This window comes from Lagopus leucura, unplaced genomic scaffold, assembly GCF_019238085.1.
Source record: "Lagopus leucura isolate 7727_CA_CO unplaced genomic scaffold, USGS_WTPT01 Super-Scaffold_100026, whole genome shotgun sequence".
NCBI lineage: Eukaryota > Metazoa > Chordata > Aves > Galliformes > Phasianidae > Lagopus > Lagopus leucura.
Genome location: NW_024962277.1, coordinates 5,141,472 through 5,156,917, shown reverse-complemented (window position 1 = coordinate 5,156,917; position 15,446 = coordinate 5,141,472). Strand labels below are relative to the sequence as shown.

General features: G+C 39.0%; 1 protein-coding gene across 1 annotated transcript in view; it reads right to left on the bottom strand.

Annotated features, from left to right (window-relative positions):
* FAM120A (family with sequence similarity 120A) overlaps positions 1-15,446 on the bottom strand; it is a 49,366-nt gene that overhangs the window by 17,913 nt on the left and 16,007 nt on the right. Inside the window, 7 exon segments of the mRNA XM_042880469.1 lie at positions 4,676-4,850; positions 7,610-7,834; positions 10,578-10,665; positions 11,980-12,263; positions 12,567-12,667; positions 13,705-13,801; positions 14,270-14,398. Coding sequence (XP_042736403.1) covers positions 4,676-4,850; positions 7,610-7,834; positions 10,578-10,665; positions 11,980-12,263; positions 12,567-12,667; positions 13,705-13,801; positions 14,270-14,398 — 1,099 coding nt within the window.

Genomic DNA, 15,446 nt, shown 5'->3' with positions numbered 1-15,446 from the left:
CTTTCAGACCAAAACTTCTTAGTCCTTTCATAAACAGCTAGGGATCACAACGAGGCTACTACACAGAACAGTTCCAGTCAAAGATTTCAGTTCAGCAATGAAAAAGCCAACTGCTGACAACTAAGTTGTGTTCTGGAGTTCTACTCTTCTTCCCTTCAAGCTCCTTTTGATACTAGAGGCACTATTGCTAGCTACACTCCACATCTCTCTTTGGATGCCCTGTCAGAGCCAACCAGATGCAAACTCTGTAAGCGCCACACTTAAAGCATTCCCAGAAGACCACTTACCCAGCTTCCATCACTTCCTTACAAAAGACAACTGCAAGGATAAAGACCTTTGCAGAACACAAATGTTTCCTTACCTTCATAAACTTTTTGCTAAAACAACCCCAAGGTTAAAAGAAGAAAATATTTTGTCTATAATTTCTATCTGAAATCTTATCCTTCAACATTCAAGTGCTGTCCAAAACTTTTAATCTTCGGTATGGCAATTTCCATGCTTCTATGAGATCAAGATCAAAGAGTGAGTTGGTTTGCTCTCAAAAGATACCTTCTTCAGTAATGCACTACCTGTAGAGGTTACACTGAAGAGGTATCTTGCCTTCAGAACTGTGCAATGCACTAGTTATTTTAGGAAAGGCAACCATTCTTTTTGGAGAATTGTTCAATATGGAGTGGCAAACAGCCTCCCTGCAGTGAACAATGGGAGGACAGAATTACAGTTGTATCAGCTGACAAGCAGTCGCAGTACTGTTCACTCACATTTAGCATTTAACAGATGAATCTAGGACTAGTCCGTATCTACTTATTTCACCAGAGCATTTCTTACACATTGACAACTCTGCACTGGGACTGCTGCCAAAAACACCATCTTCCTCAACTGCTGAGTATCTCTGTCCTCAGAGGAACGTTTTGTGTTTTCCTTCCAGGACTTCCTCTTTGAGATAAGAAACGTCTACCCTGAAGACGACATGAGCTACAACAAACACTCAGGATAAGTGCACGTTCAGTCACAACACCACAGAACTAATTATACTGTTTTTCATAATAAATTTCCTCCTGTTGCTGATGAGTAGATTTGAATACTCACAGTAGCCCAAGGAATGGTACAATACACTGATGTCTGTTTTAAACATCAGCCTCAAGACACTTGAAGGTCAGTCCAAATGCAGAAGTTCAGCATCAACCTGCATTAAGGTAACCTGCTTCATAAACATACATGAATGTCACAAGCTCCAAAGTCATAAGCAACAGCATGCAGCATGCTCCAGCTGCATGTTAAAACCTTCACTGCTACCTGTGCCTCAGATGTTTTCTGACAAATTCTGACTCAGACATTCTCTCGAGAAATTACAGGACAGGGCAATCACCAACTGTATGAAGTTTATCAAAATCATGCACCAGATTCTGCATCTGGGACAGGGCAACCCTGGCTATACTACAGGACATGGGACAAGAGGCTAGAAAGCAGCCCCATGGAAAGGGATCCATGGTTCTGGTTGACAGCAAGTTGAATCTGAGTCAACAGTGTGTCCTGGCAGACAAAGGGTCACCCGTACCCTGAGATGTATTGAGCTCAGCACTGCCAGATGAGGGAAGGGAATGTCCTACTCTGCTCTGGTGCAGCCTCACCCTGAGCACAGTGTGCATGTTTGTGTGCCACAATATAGGACATAAAGATACCAGAGCTCATCCAAAGGAGGGCTGTGAAGATGGGGAAAGATCTGAAGGACAAGATGTGTGAAGAACAGCTGAGCTCCTGTGGTTTGTTCAGCACAGAGCAGAGCAGGCTGAGGGAGGACTCAAGGCCCTGCAGCTCCTCACAGGGAGCAGAGAGACAGGGCTGAGATCTGCTCTCTGGGGACAGGGTCAGAGCCCGAGGGAACGGCTTGGAGCTGTCAGGGAGGGTCAGGTGGGGATTCTCTTTCATCAGAGGGCAGTGGGCACGGAGCAGACTGCCCAAGGCTGTGGGCACAGCACCAAGCTGCCAGAGTTCAAGGAGCGTCGGTTTGGGTGGTGCTGTACGGAGCCAGGGGGGATCTTGATGAGCCTCATGAGTCCCTTTCAACTTAGGATGTACTATGATTCCGTGATATTCTCTTAGCATTTTTTTCTCCCCACAAACTGACCATGAGCTGTGAGACATCTCGGCAAATGAGATAGCTAATGCGGATTAATCAGGACTCTTTTAACCTCATAATCTTCACTGACAGTACAGCTTGAGCAAAGCATGTTTGATTTTGCAAAAGGGCAATTGCTCAAGATACTGTTTTCCTTCTGGCAGAAACAGTGTCAGCTGAGCACATCCTTGATGGAGAACAGTACATCACAAGGTGGCTAGGCTTAAAATAACAAATCCTCATACCCAACCAACAGTTATGGCAGCTTGTACAAGTGTGCATTTCTCCACAGAGTGGAAAGGGCAGATGGTTTCAGAACCTGAAAAGAAGAGCAAGTCAGACACTTTGACTACCTCCTCTCACAAGCAAGGGGAAAGGAGCCAATAGCACGCCCTTGGCACTAGAAGCACAGTGAAAAATGTAGCAATTCAGCTCTTCATGTCCCCTGGGAGCAGACATGAGAACGCGTCCAGAAAAGGCATTACTTAGCAGACAATTATTACTAAAAAGCGTCACTACTTCTAAAAACAACTGATCTGTTGTTTTTAATTGACTTTTCAACTACATAAAAATAATGATAATAAAAGACAGAAAAGATCTATGTTATGATAGATCCATTATCTTACTGTCTATGTATTTAGTAATAATACCGACACCCTGAGTTTATTATACACTTTTCACAGCTTCCTATAACCCTCTCACACAACACACCTACTAATTATTCACGTACAATTACTATGTTGCCAGAATTTTAGATATACAGGATCACATTACAGAAATGCAGTACAGAATTTTAGACATATTCGTACAATTTGTGTCTGCATAAACCTAGAGACAGCACATATCTTTTAGAAATTTAGTTAATTGTTCCGATTTTTTTTCTGCTCATTACTCTTGCATGCATACTTGTTTTTTGAGAGCACCAATAAAAGCAGAATCACAATCATTTGTCTGTTGGCGCCTGTGCTGTAGCCCTCAGAGAAGTCAGTAGGAGCTACCGAGTGTGACAAAGGATATTTCAGAAATCAGCTCTTGCTGCTTAGGACACCATTCTCTGTATCCTGCACAATCTGCCCAGTTCTTGCTATTCTGTAATTGAGATGACCAAATGAAATGCATTCCTGTAACTTACCCCCTTCCAAACCACAAGCTACCATCTCAGCTAAAATCTATCTTTAGCAGCAATTGAAGCTTTGTGGTGAAACTACTAGAGTTCAAACAGATGTTCCAATTTTTGGTGTTTTTTTTTTTAAGTTTATAAAGCATGGCCAGTTCTAAAATAGAAGTAGGTCAGGTAACTGAATGCATCCTGCAACAATATTTGCTGGAGCTCCTGTCACTAAACAAAGTTAGCAGTAGCGTTCTTAGTCTCCACTGAGAATAAACCTCTGAAAAGCAGCATAAATGAAAAGACCAATTAGATGGGGATTCCAACAGTCTACAGAGAACATTTCAGGTTTACAAGGTGAAAATATCCTGAACAATCAAAGCAGACCTTCAGCAGCTAGTTACTTTGCTACTACAAATGTTGTAGTACACTTAAGGACAAAACTAATGAGGGCAAGTCGGTGCTGCAAGTAACTTCATTATTTTAGTCCTGAAATAACCTCATAACCTGAAATACTCTTGAGATAAGACTTCAGCTTTTGACACTGTGTGATGAGGAAATCGAACAGGGTGAATATTAATTCCCACAACATAACTAAGAGCAATAGTTTTTCAACCGCTGGAAGACTGTCACTTTCCTCACGAAATGTACACAACTGATTATTCTTTTATACATCAAGACTGTAAATAATGCTTGCAGACATTCTCAATATCTGCTTTTTAAGTTTCGTACATAGACAGCAGACTCTTACATACAAATACGTATTTCTGCTGCTGCTATCCACTGAGTGCTTCAGCAACGCTGTAACCTTTATAAGATGCTACTGTAAAGTTCAATCATTTCGTTGCATGCATTTCATTATAAGCAAATAAAACACTCCAGAATGAGGAGAGTGAATGTTCTGGAATGAAAGTAATTCCTGGAAGCAGAGAAGTTAAGAAGATAACTTCCACATTAATGTAGGGATTAACACTCACCTTTTTGATTGAACCAGCAAAAAGATCTTTTGACAAGCCTGTTCACAAGTTTAGTTTGCTTTTATTTACACCACACCTAATTTCTGCAGATTTTAAACCACGTATTTATGTTGACACTTGAAAGTTCCTACACAGAACTGCTCAGAATGCAAATTTTCTCAAATCAAGTTCTAACATGTACACAGAAAAATCCATCAAAAATAACATTACTTGCTGCAAGTCTGAGAGCAGTTTGAACACACTTTTTGAAAAACAAAGCCTGCAGCTTGCTTGGAAAAGGGAAATGCAAGAAATAAAATCTCAAATTAAAAACATCTTTTTCTATTATCCATGGATCAAATAAGCCACAAATTTCCCCAGTTCTACAGCTACATTCATGAAACCTTATTAACCATTCTCGTTCAAATTACAGCACCAGTGAAAACACAGCAAAAGGGGAGAGCAATAAAGAATGGATTCCACAGTACGTACATTCTGGTGGAAGTCTGTTCTTTCTAAAAGCGAGTCTTTCCGTTTTCTTTCTGCTTTCTGCCAAACTAAACAGGACTCCGTAAACATACTGACGAACTGGCCTATAAAGCAGAGCAGCAGGAGGCAGGTCTTTGTTGGCTTCATCTTCTATAGAAACGGCAATTTTGATTTCACCCTTTTCCATGAAAGAAATGAGAAAAATAAGAGACGTTAGAGTGAGCAAAAATGAAGCATTTAGGTATGCTCAGTAATTCAATCCAGCTTTAAAGCGAATCCCATCTTGTCAGGAACATGATTCAGCAGTAATGAGGATCTTACGTACGTGAAGGTAACTCCAGAGAAGGATTACCCTGCTACAATCCACTTCCTTTCTTCCAGGCTCCAATTATTCCCATCACTTACCTATTTTTTTTTTATATTTGTTTTAGTTTTGCTTTTTTTTTTTTTTGCCTGGATTACCTAAATACTGATTTTTACATACAGATACTTCTAGGAGCAAAACAGTATATATGACAGTAACATAACTTGCCTATAGAAGCAAGACGCTCAAAGCACACACATTTGAAGAATAAATGACTATTTGCAATCTAGACTGATTTTTAGCCTTTAAAAAAATATTCACGCTGCTTAAAAACACCAGTTGGAGGCTTTGGTGCAAACAATACTAGGGAATCACTGTAAAAAATAACATTATGAGAAAGCCTGGCCAAAAAACTGCAACTGGGGATTACATAAGTAATATTGTTTTATATGTGGGTAAAGCATTTTACAGTTTCTTTTTCAGAAACAAAACATGGAAGACCTTCCAGCTCTCTTAAAATAGCAGCACCATTCTATATTTTCAGTATCTGTGCATCCAACCATGCTAAGTTTTTCCTGGAAAACAACTCATTCCTATTACTGAAGGTGTCAAGAATCAATAATGTCTTTGAAAGCTTATTCATCATTCTCCTTTTCTTTCTGGCATCAGTGATATCAACAAAAAACTCCTTAAGAACAAACCTCATCCTTTGCCAGAGATGCATCTCACAGACTAACCTGCTGTTTCCTAAAAGGGCATTTTCTTTCCATTTTAAAATGCCACCAATTTGTCCTTTTTATGCAGTAGAACAATGAAAACCTGTAATGTAATTCATTAAAGTTTAATTCCTTCTCAAGTAAGAACAACCTGGAGAAGATCTCCATCAATCCAATTTCTTTTAGTGTACAAGAAATTTTTAAGCAAATTAACAAAAGTTATTTCATGTAAGGAGAACACAGATTTACAGCAACACTTAAAGGAGCCACATTCATGACATTACCAAATCAACTCTCCAGTCAAGGCATGAGGTACAGGAAAACACCATAACATTCTGTATGCCCAAAGCCTTTATGATCAACGTAAACCAGATTAGAAGGCAGAAACCAATGGAAGCTGTAAATTGCTGCAGGTGTGTATTTACACAGAAGTTACTAGCTTGCCTCACCCTCTTTGTATCACTTTAGCTTACATAAAGATCTCTACCATATCCACAGCATTGGATATATGGTTAACGTACGGGTAAAGTTAAAGTATGGGTAAAGTATGGTTAAAGTGTTTTTCTTGTATACAGACAACATTAAGTTAGATATAAAGGATGTGTAAGAAGTCTCTCTGTATGTATAACAACAGCATAATCCAGGCAATCTTTGCGTGCCAATTTCTAAAGCATCTCAAAATCACTCAATGAGGTACCTGCCAACACACTGCTGGCATACTTGAGGTCCCTAGCGAACATTCAAAAGCATTTCAGGTAATAGAGAAAAAAAAAATTAAGCAGTACTGATTTGATTTATATTGCAACAGTCTCTAGATTTATTTTTTCTGCTAGGATTGAATTCCCAAAATTCAGTTGTTTAATTAGTTTCTTCCCATTGTGAGACAGGAAACATCCAGTAGTATTTAGATGTACTGAGAGTATATGGCCAAACTATGAAACAGAATTGGCACTAATGGTCTTCATGGGTCTCTTGTTTCTTCTCCGCTTTTCCTTTGATAAACATGAAATGTACAGGAACATGACAGCAATACCAACTATGGTGCTAGATGTACAAGAACCAGTACTGAGTATTTTGAACGCTACAGTGGAAAAGGATTAGTTGTCTCATTCTGGGACTCTTCTGTTTGCACACAGAAGGAACAACGAACAGAATTCATTTCTTTTGGAACTCGTGTAAGTCAAACACAGGGCTGTGCAGAACACTGCTGCCCTGCCTCCCTCCACTACTTACTTTGGCAAGAAGCTGTCCCATTGCTTTTCAAGATGTTTCTATGTGGCCACCGAAATAATTTCCCCGCCCCCCCCACTTAACCTACTGCAGAAAAAGCAGCCTAAGCTGCGTGGAAGGGCTTGCAGCTTACCTGGGATCTAGCACATAAAATAAATCAGTGACCAAAGAACTCATAGCATCATCAAGTTCTATAATTGCATTTTATGAGACAACAAAAGGGATTTATTACAGGTGCTACGTCTTTATTGGGGTTGGCTATTAAGGATAGGAAGGATCACATTACAAGGGAAAACAATCTAATTATTTTTTAACACTGAAACCAGAAGAGACTTGGAAGAGACACCAAAGCACACATCACACTCTAAAAATGGGCAATACATACGTACACACATGCACAAACATGGACATGTAAAAGTACAAAGATAAAATATTAAAGACAAAAGAAGTTTGTTTGTTTTTTTCAAATAAATAGTGATTACAGTCATCTCATACCTAGAGCAACAATGTATGAGCCAGATCAGTGGCTGCATATCGAGTGAAAGAAGTGCTAGAAGCACTAGAACTAGACCAAAACTCAAAGCTTAAAATGGGATGTAAAAGTACAGAATTATTTAGCCAGATATGTAAGTGCAATTATCTTTACAGAAAGATTATTTTTTAGCACATAATTTTACAATGTCGTACCTTGGTTAGGACATGAAAGATGTAGGGATACATTAACCCCTTCTTGTGCCTGTGTTCTGCCACTCTTAATACTTCAGGTGCTACTGGAGGTAATGGAGGGGTAGTAATATCCATGTGGTTTCTGGTGGGCATTGACAACAGGCATGGGATTTGTGGATTACTGGTTTGATTCCCTTTGACATCGGCTGCCTGGCTTCCTGAAGAAGCGCTAGAGGAACCTTCTGCCTGTAACAGAACACACAACATCAAGTGCTTTTTAATGCTTACAGAAGATAAGCCAAGAGAAATCGCAGATTTTCTTCTTCATCCACAGTGAAAACAGTGAAAACTCACATCATGTTCTAGCGACATGCAGAATACACTACATAGCGCTGACTAGAAGATCTTCGGAGAATATAGGCTTTTAGTCCTCGTCTGCTGGCAGAAGACAATTACTAAATATATAAATATTACCCACAGTGAATAAACCTTTTGTAAGCAGCATTTGTGTTACACCTCTCACAGATGCTATTGGAAACAAACAAACAAACAAAAAAAACGGACTTCATTCCTAAAAATCCTCATCTTCAGAACTGAAAGCTGCTCTTAGCTTCAGAAAAGAGTTCATACTAGTTTCATGTCTATAAGCTACTGTAATAGTTTAGGAATTACTTCTGAGACTGCCATTCACTTCATACATGTGATGACACATTATGCATGAGTATTTTCATAACTTGCACATAAAATTTCAGATTTTACAAATTCTACAGAAAGTACAAGAATGGGGGGTGGAAGAAGTCCTGAACAAGCTAAGCTTGTTCACCAGGCACTGGTGGAAAATACAAACCTGTGTAAAACAAGAAAAAGCTCATCCTCCACCAACCTCCTAAAAGAAGGCGAATTTAGTAAAGTAGGCTCTAACAAAATACCAAAGGGGAAATAGTATCTTAAGAGTACATTTAAGCACACAATAGAAGAGGATGCTACCGTAAGATTATACTTCGGAGTTGGTAGACTGGACTTTTAATTTATGATGATAATATAGGGAATAAATGGTTAAAGCCTGTGGTACAGAACCCTTTAACAGAATGTAATGTTTCCACAAACACAGATTATCATTGCCCTTTTATATTTTCACAGCTCTTATATTATCTTTGTCAGTTTAAAGATTGCTGTTCCTGTCTTCTACTACTCCAACAATTAAAATGCAGTGTGACACTGAAACATGAAGTTTACAGGATTGGCCATTACAGGGGGACATGGAGGGAGGAAAACAAAATTCCAAACCATATCGATGTTCTCCCCATTCTCATGACCCAAGTTCTTCCTGAATCTGCTACAGTGATCTTCAAACACTTAAAATGAGAAACTACCACAGCTGAAAGTATTATTTTTTTCAGTGCTATACATCCACCCAAGTGAGATGAGCATGCCTTTGTCACGTCTAATCCCAAAGTGAGACAACTACAAGGCAAGAATTTTGACATGCAAGTCACAGTAAAAGGAGCATCAAGGCTGGTGCTGTCTGATCAATGCTCAGTGCTCCAAATTACCTCAGAAACTCCTACAGCTCATCCCAAAGTGAAAAATTTCAGGAAATATTTATTTTTCTAATCATTTTGTAGATACACCTCTTCAAGAAATAAGATGTACTTATAATTCTCCCCATTGTTCCCAAGAGATGGAACTGCCGTCTTCTACAGAGGGCTGAAGAAGTGGTTTGACATTCAAGAAAAGTATGTAAGTAAAACAAATTAAATTGGTTGCACTCAAGTTGGACTGCATGCATACATCTCCTGGAAAGCTGAATCACTGCTTTTACAGCCCTAATTCTGCATGTACACAGGGGCAGGCAGCCGTGTCCTGCTGCACGTCCCACCAGCCACCACCCAGCTGTGGGAGCAGTGCCCTGCCGGCTGCCCCCCATCTCCGCTCTGCAGGGCAGCACAGAGCACGCAGGGCTGCAGCTGGGGTGTGCTGGGCTCGTGCATGGCCACGGTACAGACAAAAAGGAATGCAATAGGTCACATTAGCATTTGCATATGGTGACTAATCCACAGGCAGATACAGTTATCGTGCGGGGCGTAGTCTGCAAAAATAACCACCACCGATGGATGAAATCACCAGCTTGATATTTTAAGCACAAAGCCAAAGTTTACTGGAATTCCTATACAAAGATACAGGGAAAACGGTCTGTTCTTCTGCAGCACAAGTAACTTAGGACTGCTTTCTTTTTTGCTTTCTTTCCTTTTTTTTTTTTTTTTTTTTAAACAAAACTAATGCTAGAGCACAGTTCCATCACAAAAATGCCAAAGTATCACATGGAAATGAGTAGAGCATTCTAAGAATGGTTCAACATCATGAAACAGATCATCACACTTTCAATTTGACAATGATTCTGTATCTTGAAGAAATCAAATGGGATGATAGCAAGTCTTTAATAATGGCTTAATCACCCCACCTTTACTTAGTTAAACAGCAATACACTGTAGCTGGTCCCACGGAGCTAATTCAATATGTATTATGTGACAGTCTTATCAAGCACTTGTGAAGGCCTTTCACTCTTCAGCTCAGCTTTAATACACCTATAACAGTCTGCAGCTAATGCTAGAACACTGTCAGAGCTGTTCTCACTATACTGCATCTGACAGGACACGGACCCTGTACACGTGGATATAATGCCATACTCCTTTGTAAACATGCAAGGATGAGGCTGTTACCTAAGGGGTTCATAGGTTTATTTCTACTTCATATTTAGTATTTTCCAAAACAGCATACTTAATTTTTATGTATATGCTAAACAACATTCCTTGGAAAATTTCTCACTGCATTTTAAAGCTATTGTTTTGTAATTCACAAAAACAAGTAAAAAAACCACAGTAAGTCTCACAGATCAATTTTGAAACTTCTACTCAGCAGTTCATTATAAAACTTAAAGCACAAAACAATAAACTGTAATATTTGGAATTTCATTGTTCCAAGGAATTACCTTTGTTTGGTCTCCCAGGTCTCCACGTGTTTGACCTTCTGACTGGGTTCCTGTTTTTTCCCAGCCTATTTTGTTCCCACTGACATGGCTGAAGGATAGCATAAAGAAAAACACAGCATTAAAGTACCACGTAGGATGCAATAAATCCTTGGTTGCTGTTAATTGAACTATTAACCAGAGAGGACTTCAAGGTATGCTATGTATTAGAAAAGTCAATTCATAGATATGAATTCAAGATTCCTACTTTTATTCATTCACACTGTATCAACACTTGGATTGCATTTCAAAGTAACAGGGAATCCTTTACGAGGACTAAATAATGTTCATGCAGGAAAAATTCTTGATTGATCTTGAAATATCTGTCACCATGGCAAGTAATTTCCCTCGGTCAGAAGACTGCAGTGACAACACCTAGACTTCCATTTCCAAACTGATTCAAAATGTATTACATAAAATTGTACTATAAAAAACACCGAAAAATATTTTATATACGTGTAAAGTGGGTAATTTTCCAGTTCAGCACTGCAAAACATGATAATTTATTTAAAATTGACAGACTGGATCAGGAAAAATCAAGTCGAAACCACCATGCGTAACCGTAGATATGTGCAGAATCAGTACTGAGTGGCAGCGTATTTATACTATGATACACGATCTTCCAAAGGCAATCACAGACCTGCTGAAGCCACAGGTTTTGATTCTCACATGGTAAGCCACTACACCCAGCATGACAAAAGGTAAACACAAACTGCCTCTGTTCCCGCTCCCTTTTTGTAGGTCAGTAAGCAGTAATTACAAGGAAGTCTGCACAACTTTATTGCCAAGGACAGACATACGATCTACTGCAAGTCTTAAAACACTTCTGTGATAAACAAAGCACATTAGTAAAAGAGAACAAAACCAATTTCATTGCAGCATCGTTATACATATAGCCTGTCAGTGAGAGCTCTTAACTCACAGCATTAGATCTTGGGTTTCTGACATCAAGTTTCTCTGCAAAACCACACTACCCCAAAATATTTGAAGTGCAGACACTACAAAATTCAGTGATGTTGCAGACAGCTTTCAGTTACTGAAGTTTTAATGAATGTGAGGTGGTATTTCTTTTATACAAGGAAAAGAACAGGAAGGTTTTATGACATTTACTAAAATCTCACTCCTTCCTTCTTTCAATAAAATGTAAGACCAGAAGTGGAAAAATGCTGAACGTTATTTGGTTTTGGATTTCTGCTCATTAAGGAACAAGGTGACAAGAGTGAACCATGGATATATTCACAGTCACAGTGAACTAACACTGTTTTCTGAAAGTCTACCACATCGTTAATGAGCAGATTTTGTTACTACCGGCATACTGAACAATTCTGAAAATAAGAGCAGGAAAACATCCTTGTGAAAAACTTACTTCACTGCACCTCCATTGCCTTCATCGTTGTCGGAGGAGGATGATGTAGAAGAGGCAGGAAAATAGGTTGAATCCACATGATTAGGACTCCCACTCTGAGCTGGATTTATTGGAGAAGATCGTTCATACAATGGTGTATGTTTTCCTTCATGAGGAATGTTACTGTAGTTGTTCTGCTCAGAAAGATTTTTTCCACCTGTTTCCAAGGTGATGGCTGGCTCAGAGAGAGTGTATGGGTATGGACCCTGACCTTGGGCACCACCCTGATTGGACATCTGCTGGGCCTAAAATACAGCAATATTTCCTAAATAAAGGTAACAATAAGGATCTTCTCTAAAAAAAAACAAAAAACAAGCATACTATTTATCCAAGTACATTTTCCAAACGTGCACATCAAATCTCAGCCATCTTGGGCATCCACATAACTTGTTGTACCACAGTCCTTGGCTTCTTTTTAGCTTCAGGGTGAAAATGCAATCAGTGAACACTCAGGCTAAAAAAGTTAGGCATAACCTTTCCCACTTAGATTTTAATTCAATGAGCATGATAGGTTTCTCTCAAGGAGAAGGGCAGAGGGATACACTTACCACAGGTTTTGCTTGTAGTGAGGTCTGTGGAATGTTAAGCATCTGAGAAGGAACATATGGTGGCACTATCCCAGGCATTCCAAACTGATTTGGTCTGGCTGCTGCATTGCAAATGGGGAGGAGAAATAACAAACAGGAGGAAAAGAAAACCACTCATGAAAACGCTCACTATTTATTTGACATAATTTTTACCATTTTTTTTTCCTTTTGCTTTCATGGTTTATTTTTTCTTGCTCCATTAACAGTTCTCCACTGTGCCTTAAGCGAGTTTCATTCATTTTTTAACTCATAATAGAAATATTCTGTAGCTCATGAAGTCTCTTTTACTTGCCACGTTTTCCTCTCTCACTACTGTACAGTAATTTTATTCTACCTGGAAACCAAAGGAAGCTTCAAAGAAAAAAAGCCCAAGAGATGTGATAAGCAAGCAGCTGGCAAAAAACAGTGTCACAAATACATGTAACACTGGCACATTCTATCACTTGAATACTGGATCTAGCATAGCTTTAATACACTTTTCATTGTAGCTTGTTGAATGCTAAAAAAAAAAAAAAATAGCATACCAGTACAGAAACAAAGTCTTTTGAAAATTCCAGCTCAGTTTACATTTTAATGTTAAGAATGAGGTGTATGTGCTAAGTGCTATGGTCACAGGGTTAGTCTGTAAACCTTGGAACAATCTGAGATGGGTATCAATTAGTGTATAGGTTAAGCACATGTGTTGTGACATCAAAAAAATGAAAGACTAGGAAAGGATTTCTAAAAAGCATCAGGTAAGTCCAGTGAGGAGTATGAAATATATTTTGTGGAAAAGAAATGGCAATTGTCTTCATGACTGGAAGTAGACATCAGTTTTCATTCATTTCCAGCACTACGTGTGGATGCCACCTAATGCTTAGAACTGACTCAGCAGTAGCTAAGAGGAAAGTAAGTTCAGGCTGTTACTCTTTCTGGTATAAGAGCACAATCTCTGCAAAGACTCTGAAAACTTTTTCTAACACTGTATTCAAACAATGAATACTGCCTGAGTGTATGTTTTTGTAAGACCCTACTAATAATCTAGGGTTATTATAATAATAATTTAGGGTTACGTCAGGTTTTAGTTAAAGTGAGAAGTTTTATTTTCTTAATTACTTACCTATGTAATGTGGTGGATGAAATGGCATAGGTTTATTAGTTGCTGAGTAATAAGCAACTGCTCTCTTAAATCGAGTAACTTTGTCATCTGTTCTAGACTAAAATAAATAAATACAAAAAGAAATATCTATCAGGATCAGATCCAGGCATGACATCTACAGGTAAGCACAGCACTGCAGAGTAGTCAACTATAGCCAACTATATGTGATATATCACATACAGTATTAATGCCTATGGAGCCATGGAGATTCATCCTCACAAAAAATACTACATCAGCCCCTGTAAGGATGAAGCTTGAAAAACACTACATATCTTCACGTACACGAAGCCAGACTACAAAACCTCTTTGGTTATCAAGCAAAGCACTGCAACTAAGTCTAATAATTTTGCCTTCCAAAAAAGCAGACAATTACATTAGGGCACCTATGACACTGCATACAACAACAGATTCCTATATCACCTGATTCAAGACCCTATTTTTACTGAATGTAATTGTGCAACCCAAATATAGGGCACAATCGTTTAAAACAAACAAACAAACAAATAATATTTTCTTCATACTTTACCTGTGAGTGCTGAAAAACGTCTTTTGCTATGGCATCCAAATCAGTGGTGTCCTGAATATTACGGACGTAGTCAGCTACAGCTTTGATCACTACGTCACAAGGTGGTAAAACTAACTGGTGAGCACGTACCTATGAAAACAAACATGTTAATATGAGATAACAGGATAGATAACGTAACCCGAGATCCTTCAGTTGCACAGTAAAGAATTAGCCCAACTGTTTACTGAAAATATATTCAACGATGTCTACGTTGGCAGATTTAGGAGCTAAACATTTTGGGGGTTTGCACCTTGCTTTCAAAACTTCCAGTCAAACAATGACTCACGTATTTCACATCTACAGTACGTATATATGTATCTACATGTATGTAAGAGAAACCTCACCTCTATGTAAATATTTGCTGCCTAAGTACCAGGTCCAACAACAGGCAAGGTCAACAATGCTGATTATTTTACTGCTTTCCAGTTGCACACTTCCTCTAAAACAAAACGCTTTAACAATATGGACATGTGCATTTTATAGAGAGAGAAAATAATCAATTTTCTACCCTCAGATGTCTGACACCCTATACTAACTGACTATTCTGAAAGCACAAGAAACACGCAAATAGAAGCGTGCTAAAAATTTCCCTCAAGCTTGTGACTGATTCCCTCCAGACCATACATTTTTCTCTACAGAACCCAGAATACAGGCTACTCAAGATCTTAGGAAAATAATGAATTCCCATTGATTCACTGGTCACTGACTCAGGCCACGGGTTTGAGAAGATAAGAATCGCTCTGGATGCTACAGCACAAGAACTCTGTTTGTAGTAGGAAGAAAGAGCTGGAAGAACTTTGTGGGATGACTTCCAAAGCCTCTGCAGCTCCCACAGTTCTGCAGCTGACAACTGCAGATGGCTCCGCTGCTGTGCCAGAAAGTTTTAGACTCAGATCTTCGGCCTGAACCCTTCCAGTGTTTGCATGGAGAAAGGAAGGAAACCGGATAGCCCTGGAAACCCTGGCCTTCCATCTCAGCTCTGTCAATAGGCTCCTCTATATCTAGCATCCTGAAAATAATCTAAGGATTATTCAGCGTACGATTACAGGAATTACCTCTCATATGCACTACATGATCCTGTGTGCACTACAGGAAGTTCAGGCCAAGCAACCACCACAGCCCACTGCGAAGTTAAAAG